The following is a 9366-nucleotide window of genomic DNA, read 5'->3' as shown; positions in this document are numbered from 1 at the left end:
CCCAGACATACTAGTCTTCCATTACCGGACTTGCGCATGATATTTGGGTCCCCATATCCCCCCCAGGGCCCTTTGCCCCCTCCAGGGGTCCCCGATGCGTTGCCCCAACTTTTTTGAACTTAATTTTTTGAACTTATATTTTTTTAACTTAAAATTGTTTAGTTTTTTTTCATATCTTAAATAGCTAAAATTTTATATATATATTTTTTTTTATTTTTTTTAACTTAATTTTTTGAACTTAGATTTTTTTGAACTTAAAATTTTTCAGTGTTTTTTTTCATATCTTAAATTGACATGTAATCTTTGGCAAACATGGTTTTTGGTTTTTCTTTTACGTGGTCGCCCTCATGGTGACTTTCATAGTGGAAATTTCTTTGGGTATTGAAAAAATTCAAAAGACACAGTGGTGTATATACCAGCGTTAAATTTCCAGAGATGATAGTGCTTAAAGGTAATGCAATACTAAAACTAATAGTTGATGACGATGGCAAACTTCTTGTTAACGCTGCAGGTAACTCGTTACCCGTTGATAAACCATATCGTCATATTATTGGAATTAACATTCCCGGAACGTAAAAAAAGACAGCTGAACTCCAGCACCAACGTCATAAAGTATATCTTGTCTATATATCAGAACTGTTACCTACGTGAAAATAATTTGGTAATAAACAGTGAAATCAAGGGCAAAATAAAAAGGCACTGGGAGATAACGTCACCAAGGAAATGAAAGAATTCAATGAAAAGCAAACCATCGCCTGAACGTTAATATTATCACTGGTAGTTTACCAACATATGCCATCATTGAACAGAATAATAGCAGTAATGAAAATTGAAGATCAAATACATCAAGAAAGTGTGTGCATATGATAGAGTTATCCCGGTATTTAATGCTGACTAAGACAAATATTTGATCTACAAAACAAGCACTAATGGTGACATCATTCGAAATGTATATGAGCATTTTCATGACAGTGAGAGACTAAATTTCTTTGGACTACTGAGAAAATTCAACATTAGTGATGATGTGTATACTAGATTAAAATTTCCAGAGATGATAGTGTTTAAAGATAATGCATGCCTAAAAGTAATATTTGACAACCAGGGTCAACTTCTTACTCGCAGCACGGGAAACACGTTACCTGTTGATAAATCTTATCGCCATCTCTCGGGTATTAGCATTCAACGGAAGAAGAAAACAAGACAGGCGTACTGCTGCACCAATCTCATAAATCATATCTTGTCTCAGTGCCTGAACTGTTACCAGTGTAAAAATAATGTGGTAATAGACAGTGAAATGCAAGCAAATTTGAAAGGGTATTGGCAGAAAACATCACCAAGGAAATTAAAGACAATTCCACGAAAAACAAAGCATCGCTGAACATTAGTAGTATCATTGGTAGTTTACTATCAGATGCCATCATTGAACAGAATATTATTATGATTAAATTTATGATAAGCTTGTAGGTGAAACTGTGTTAAAAGTCGTTTACGATCCCGAAATGAAAGAAGTGCCATGTCAAGATAAAACTTGATGAATTATTTTTTGTTGGAATGGGCTCTAATCCTTACAATTTCTTATGGTGGTATAAATAACATATAGAATTGTGCGTTTCATTATTTCCATAAGAATATTTCATTGAATTACTGTCTTAATTTTCCTTTATTTTTAAGGTAAACTAGTAACTCCATCATTTTGAATGTTTTTTCAAAAGTTAGAGATGTAAGAACAGTTTTTAGAAATAGACACTACTACCAAGCCCACGGAAGGTTTACTAGAGTCTGAGATACATGGATAAGGTTTTTTTACCCAAGTCTGAGAGAGATGAACAACATTCTTTTCAGAGTTAGAGACATATAAACTGGGAAGTTATTAAAAGAAAAAAGTTCAACTTCTTTTCTGAATTTTTCGAAAAGAAGAGAAAAGCCATACTTCACTTCTAAATTGTCCCAAAGAAGAGAAAAAAAAATCCAATTTCTGTTCTGAATTTTTTTCTAAAGAAGAGAAACAAGTTACACTTCTGTTCTGATTTCCCCCAAAACAGTGGAAAACGTTCAAATTCTGTTGTGAAGTTTTTCATTGAGGAGAAAAAACTTACACTTCAGTTCGGAATGTTTCCAAGTAAGAAAAAAAGTTACGCTGCTCTTCTGAATTTTCCTACCTTTACTGCAAAACTCACTGTCTGGTATTGTTGCTATGCCTTGAGATCTATATTTTAGGGAATTTCTTGGCACCATTTCGACAACACTCGATGATTTTACATAGTTGCTTGTCAGTTTTTGATTATACGCCCAAATGTATCCCATGACACCCGACCATTTGAACAGATAATGGCTTTTCTGTAACAGGTGGCTATAGAAACAAAGTTGCTCAGCCATTGTCATCTGTGTTTTCAGGGGAGTTTCTTGGCACCATTCTGCCAATTCTATTTCCGAAAATTTTTGCCCTTTTTCCGAGAACTTCTTAGCCCTTTGCCTCTCAATGTCGTTTTTTTTAATACACGACTGCTATATATCTTTCACAGAGATTGAAAGTCACAATCTGGTCTTGTTATTACGTCTTGTGATAGTTCTTTCCAGGCAGCATTGGCATCTTCCGATGACAGCCCTATCGCATCGACATGTCTGCTAAGTATTTTATCGATGAAATAAAATAATATGAGCAGAGCCCTGACTATCCGGAGAACTTTATTATCATTAATTGAACTGTGATTGAAATGTCAACCCGTGTTGCAAAAAACTTTTGTTAATGATAATAATATACCAAAAATTTTTTCCTTTTTTTCTCGAAGAGAAAAAACTTTCTCCTCTTTTCTGATTTTCCTCAAAACAGAGAAAAAAGTTCTGTTTTGAATTTTTCCATGGAAGAGAAAAAAGTTTCTCATCAGTTCTGATTTTTTTCCAAAAAAGAGAAGGAAAAGGGTTCTGTTCTGAATCTTTTCAAAAAAGAGAAAAAAAAAGTTCGAATTCTTTTCTGATTTTCCCCAAAACTGATTTTCCCCGGGCAGAAGGAGGGTTAGCCCATTATAATTTCCGGAATATCAGGATAAATTTTTAAGCCATTAAAAAGTTAAAGTGGATGGTGAATTAGATCCCATCTCACTCCAAATTAAAGGATAGGTAGGGTATGTTTGCTGTTTCAGCTCCCTTTAGGCTTTAATTGATTTTAATTATATGTTTATTTTCCAAGTTGAATTCCTCTAAGGAATATGCTGAAGTGCTGGAGGTCTGATTATCTTTTTGCCTACTATTTTTTTTTTGTTTAAGAGTTTGACATTGGGACTAAGAATCAAATTCAAATATTTTTTTTTTCAATAGGCCCTACAGTTGCTTTCATGGCTGACCAACTAGATTTGGCTGAGAGACGGATGTTTTTATCATACGGTATTTGGATACCGTCACTTCTAGGCTCCTTGCTTCTATATGGCCGTTGATTTTTAACACCTATAGAGAATGCAAGCGATCTCGTCAATTTTTGTGTCAACTGTTCATGTTGAGGGATTTGGTGAGAGGTATTTGGTCTCGCTTACTGGTCTCATTTGCCTTTTTGTTGTGTGCCATTGGTTAAGGGAAATCAATAGTACAAGGTGTACAAGTGATCTCATCAAGTAGACAAGGCCCAGGGCTATTCCTCTTGTGGATCACCCTTTTATTTGTCACCCAACTGGGTAATGGTAACTGAGCTCCTTTTTGGTAGAACTCAGAGGAATCGTTACACATTATGGGTGCACAGAGTATTAAGGGCCCATTGAGGATTAAAATCCAATTCTTCTTGGATAAAACACTTTGACTGACAGCCTTTTGTCACAGGAATGGGCTGCTATGACTTTGGTAGTAGGAAATTGGTTATATTTGATGTTGAACTGTTGAATCCAAGGGGCATGCTGGCATTACTGGGTTTGTGTTGACCAGGTGACTTTGGTGATTGGTTTGAAAAACAAATGACCCTGTCAGATTATGAAATCCCCCCGGCCTCAGCTCAAGCGAAACTAACACACATATCCTAATATGCAAACAAAACACACACAGATAAATGTAATGAAACACACACACACACAGACATACACACATAGACCTACACGTAGACCAACACATGCATACACAAACAGCCACGAACAAAAAGCCCCATACACGCTATTAGACATTTTTATTCGGTTTCCCCTTCTTAGGGTGGGGGATCTGTCCTTACAAAAATAATGGGGTACCAAAAATGGCCACCCCAAAAGAAATAATTAAATAAAAATGGAAATCAACTAGTCTTCATGCCACTTATAAATTTTCTTGAATTGCCAATGTAGTACATTCTGTTAATCAGCACCAATATTGAGTGGCTCCATTGTTATACAGGCAAATATCTTCAGAGATTTGAGAATGAAACCTGGAAAAGATGCCTTTGTTCCACACCACCCAAGAGGTCAAGGCTAGTGCCGCGTCTTTTTTAAAGAGGTTCCCCCAGTAGGCCTCATCCTCTGTGTCATGTAATATTTATTATTATGTGTATTGTGTCATGTAATGTAATTGTATTAAAATAACAAAAAATATTATAAAATTATTCTAAAAAAAATTATTGTAGTTTAGTGACTTTTCGGTCATCTTGTTGAACAATCACTGACAGTAATTTAATAACAAAAAACAATTATTTAAAAAAAAACTGATGTGTGTTAGTGATTTTCCATTGACAAACCTGTTAATTGACAAAATTATTACTTAAAAACTTATTAAAGGATTATTAAAAGGGATTACTTAAGGATTATATAAAAGTTGAAAGTCTGGAAAGAAAGAAAAGGGTGAATTAATACTTAGTTTCGTTGATAGCCTGAAAGGATTACTTAAAAACAATTATTAAAAAAAAACCTATTGTGTGTTACTGACTTCCCAGTGGTCTTCTTTGCTCTTCTTGTTTTTTTTTTCTTTCTCCTCTTCTTTTGCTGCCCTTCCTGCCCCGCTTTGCCACAGCCTGAAAACCTTTACTACATTCTGCAATCTTCAATTGTTTGGTCTTCTTGCTACTTGTTCCTGCCACTTGATGAAAAATTACCGACAGCTCTTGGCTCGACATTGATTCATCATCGCTGCTAAAAATTTCCTGCATTTCCTTCCATCGCTGCAGATTTCTTTCGTTCAGCTTTTTGTCCCACCAAGGTATCTGTTTCAAAGGTGAACTGCGTGCTTCTTCTGACATCTCCTCCATTGTATGTGAGTGTGTTTCTGTGTGTTTGAGTGTGTGGCTCTGTGTCTGTGGCTGTGTTTGTGTGTGTGTCCATTTGAGGCTCCTCACTCCTTACTTCTTCTTGTGTCTCGTCCATTGCTAACTCCATCAAGGCTGATCTCTTTCGCTTCCTGGACTTCTCGGGTAGGAGGAACATCTGCTCATAGCCCTCATTGAACTGGCCGGGCCTGACTCCGTAGTCGAAGCACAACTCTTCTCCCGCCGTAATGTCTCGTGTCGCAACGAGAAAAGGTCTTTTCAGACCATCAACCACCAACGCCTTGGACTTCAGATTCGGGCCATCCTCATTTGCCTTATGGTTTACAAGGCGTCCGAAACATTGCTGATGGGGATGGCAAGCGCAAGCCTCTTCTCTTGCATCTATCGTAACATCTTGGTCAACTGTCAAAAAGTAATTGCTTCCATCATCCTCTCCAAGTAGTGACCGAAAGAGTCTGTTTGCCTCGATGGTAGCCATCCTTTTTCCGTGAATCTCAACCACTACTTGATTTTTGTAGAACGGGATTGTCGCATAAACGCCTTGTCCAGCTCCTTTGTTGAGGCTCTGGGCTACGGTCATTCCCGGCCAGGACTGATTAAGGACACATTGAGTCAGATAGTCATCTACCAATGGCTCAGAAGGAAAGAGTTTTGGGATCCTGAATCTTCTGTAAGTCTGCTGGACTTCTTCCAGAGACGGCACGGTGTCTTGGTATCCTAGCCGACGAATTGCCATCTGTAAGCTAGCTTCTGTGAGGGCCTCAGTGAGATCTGCTCCTATTCCACGCTTCTCCGACATTTTTTTAAGGATCTCCTCAGCTCGAGCCTGTTTGAGCTGTTTCCTGTAGAGATCCTTAACAGACTTCAATATGGCTGTGCTTTTTATCTCTGGATTGATTCTTCTTATCAATTTCAGAGAAGCCGTCTTCAACTTGGCCCTTCCATCTATTGGCTGTTCCTCCAGAACACGGTTGAAAGCCTGGAAAGAAAGAAAAGGGTCAATTAATACTTAGTTTAGTTAAAAGCCTGAAAAGGCTTTTAACTATAACTATATATAGGCTTTTATAACTATATAATATAATATATTATAATTATATAATATATAGGCTTTTAACTATATATTTCTTTCCAAGCCTGGAAAGAAAGAAAAGGGTCAACTAATACTTGGTTTAGTTGAAAGCCTCAAAAGAAAAGAAAAGAGGAAATAGACATGAGATGATAGACATTTAGATTTAATATATAGTTAGATTTAATATATTTACAATATAGAGGTATAGATTCTAGCAAACGACTGGCCCGAAAACCTGTTAATTGACAAAAGTATCACTTAAAAGCTTACTAAAGGATTATTAAAAGGGATTACTTAAGGATTATATGAAAGTCGAAAGTCTGGAAAGAAAGAAAAGGGTCGATTAATACTTAGTTTCGTTGAAAGCCTGAAAAGGATTACTTAAAATCTTATTAAAGAATTATTAAAAAGGATTACTTAAGGATTATATAAAATGAAAAAGACTGTTTAAGAAATCTATATCACATAATTTTAAGGTATACTTACTGCCTTGGCCACCCTTTTCCTGGTTGCCTCATCCATGCATGAAGCAACCTCTTCGTCGTCCGTGTCCCTAATTTTTTGCGGAGCAGAACATTTTTCTGCTTCTTGAGTGCACTTGTCCATGATGGCTCTGCCTGCAGCAATCCGGTGGAACGCGTAGGCTTCGTACACATTCTTTGACGTATTTTCTGTATGGCACAGGTACTCATGCATCATATCCCTGTCCTCCTTTGACAGGTTTGTCGCATTCCTATTCATAGTCGCGATTAAGTGGCGTATCGTAGTCTGATTTGGAACACAAACACCTGGCCTCATTTCGCCTCCGAAAATTTTCTCCAGGAACCTCTACAATGTTATGCTTGTGTTTTGTATCTTCTGTCCTGACATCAATAAAAGGAAATGTACTGGCTCTGGCAAGTCTGGCTTTACCAAAGCAGGTCGAACAAACGATAGGTATTTTCTAAAAATGACTTCTTCGGGTTCACTGAGTGCAACACCAGCGGACTTTATGCTGGCAGTCTTGTGTTTTTCAACAAGAATGACGAACATCTTTTGCTCCTCCACATAATGCCGGTTCAAAAACTCCGTCACCGTCATGTTCTCCGGAACTCCAGGCCGATGACCGTACATAAATGAAACCAAAAAGCAGATGTAGGCTGTGAGGTTTGTATGGTCCTCTTCAACCAGCCGATTTCTTCTTAGCCGCGTGATTACAGGGACCATGAACTTCTCCACGCCAGCTTTCAAGTTCCTGTAGTCGTCTATAGTGAAAGAGTTTGGATTAAAAGTCCGCTGGAGCTCTCGGTGCCTCATCTCTGCCGTTGCAAGAGATTTTTGCTTCCTATCCAAGAAGCTTACAGCCGACATGACAGAGTTGACTAGGGCTATATTCAGCTCTGGCGGTGCATCACTACCACGGGATGTGATATATTTTACGAACCTGTAATAGCCCTGAGCATATTTGTTTCGGCTGCTTCCTTTCATTCCACATTCGGCAAGCTTTGAGAAGAACAGCTCCACTCTTTCGGCAGAGTGGAAATTCAACCAATTATACTTTGTTCCCTCTAAGATAAAGTATACAATCTTCTGGGCGCACCCAAAAGGATTCCTAAACTTTCTGCTACTCCTCTCTCCACATTCCGCAGACCATTTCTCAAATTTCTTCATCAATTCGATGCCTTTGGCCATCTTCCTTGCCTCCTCTTCTGTTTTGACATTTTTGGTGTAGACGTCATACAGCCCGTGTTTCTGCATCTTTTTTCTGATATCAGATGTCCATTTCCAATCTTTCTTGAAGTATTCGCTTCGCAGCTCCGATTTTTCCTCCTCCTCCTCCGAAGATTCGTCCTCAGGGATCTCTGGAGCGTAGAGGCCTCCCCCCTCGTCGTTGTCCACAACATCTTCGGGGTCTGACTCTTCTCCGACGGATTTGAGAGGACAAACTTAATTGCTCTCTGGAGAAAAAATCTGTTTCCACGATAGGTGGTGATTGCTGTGGCAGCGCCGATGTTGATGGCCCTGCCACGTGTGCTGTGTGTGTGTTTGTGTGTACGTGTGTGTGCATGTGCGCAGCCACTGGCCTGGTGTCCTCAAATGAAAGTGCAAGGGTCCGGTAGATTTAGAGGGTCAAAGTATAATCCAGTCATAGCCGACAAAGCCTTGCAGAAACCGTGCAATGTTTTGGTTTCTTCCACCAAGCTGCTCACTTGTGAAGCCAAAAAATATGTCTTGTTCTGAGACCTCTCTGCAAGCTCATCCTTGGCCAATTCGTGCATTTCCTTTGCTTCTTTGACTGACCAAAATTCTCCATTGGTATTCTTACTACAGCTTCCTTTCTTCGCCAGAAAGTGTTTGTCCAATTTGTAGAAGGATCTACGGCAAAATGGGCAAATGGTGAAGAAATTCCTTGGCTTCTTCCCTTTTACATCCTTCGAAATAGCAAGGGTCATGGAAGGATTCCTAGAGTCATCCTCAGGTGCGATTAAAGAGGCCAAGTGTGTTCCAGGGGCAGTCAAGGTTTGTCCAGGTGCAGTCAAGGTCGGTTCCGCGACAGTCAAGGTTGGCTTAGGGTCAGTCAAGGTTAGTTCAGGGGCAGTCAAAGTGGGTTTAGGGGCAGTCAAATCATGTTCAGGGGCAGTCAAAGTATGTTCAGGGGCATTCAGAATCGGTCCAGGGGCAGGCATGGTCATCGAGGATTCTTCAGAAATAATGGTTTCAATTTCTTTGGTCATCTAAAAAAGGAAACTAGTGTCAGTTTCCTTTTTTGCTTGTGAATTCAAAATAGTATATTTAAATTATAATGAATTTAATGACTATAATAAGTTGAAACCTGACTGACTATTAAAATTATTAATTAAAATTGTTTTCTATAATTTTGACACTTATTTCACTTTTCTACGCACTTTTATACAATAGGCACAATTGTACAACGCGGCACGAGGCTAGGTGCAACATTAAGACTTAATAAGAACAGAAATGATTACGCCTACGAAAGGTTTACCTATGCAAGAGTAGTAATGAACCTTTCTCTTTACGCTAAAGTGTTTTTAATTATCCCTCTAAAATGTTCCTAGGGTTTTCTAGGGTCTGTCTGGGAAAATATGCTTAT

General features: G+C 38.5%; 2 protein-coding genes across 2 annotated transcripts; both read right to left on the bottom strand.

The window, feature by feature from the left end:
- Positions 1 to 4924: 4924 nt before the first annotated feature.
- On the bottom strand, positions 4925 to 7073 carry LOC136029586 (uncharacterized). The gene is made up of 2 exons (XM_065708081.1): positions 6762 to 7073; positions 4925 to 6185 (listed from the first exon to the last, which is right to left on the bottom strand). Exons 1-2 carry the CDS (start codon positions 7071 to 7073, stop codon positions 5073 to 5075), a joined length of 1425 nt encoding a protein of 474 aa, XP_065564153.1. The 3' UTR covers positions 4925 to 5072.
- Positions 7074 to 7103: 30 nt separating this feature from the next.
- Positions 7104 to 8012, bottom strand: LOC136029753 (uncharacterized). The gene has a single exon (XM_065708258.1). It carries the CDS (start codon positions 8010 to 8012, stop codon positions 7104 to 7106), a length of 909 nt encoding a protein of 302 aa, XP_065564330.1.
- Between the last annotated feature and the right edge of the window lie 1354 nt (positions 8013 to 9366).

Source organism: Artemia franciscana, chromosome 7 (assembly GCF_032884065.1).
Source record: "Artemia franciscana chromosome 7, ASM3288406v1, whole genome shotgun sequence".
NCBI classification, from domain to species: domain Eukaryota; kingdom Metazoa; phylum Arthropoda; class Branchiopoda; order Anostraca; family Artemiidae; genus Artemia; species Artemia franciscana.
Note: the sequence above shows the minus strand (reverse complement) of the source record. Positions and strands in the feature narration are given on the sequence as shown.

Bases quoted from the DNA above. Each gene is read 5' to 3' on its own strand.
- LOC136029753 (XM_065708258.1), bottom strand. From the start codon at position 8,012: ATGCAGAAACACGGGCTGTATGACGTCTACACCAAAAATGTCAAAACA.
- LOC136029586 (XM_065708081.1), bottom strand. From the start codon at position 7,073: ATGAGGCCAGGTGTTTGTGTTCCAAATCAGACTACGATACGCCACTTA. The intron at 6,186-6,761 runs GTAAGTATACCT...CTTTCTTTCCAG, and splicing joins GGAAAAGGGTGGCCAAGGCA to GCTTTCAACCGTGTTCTGGA.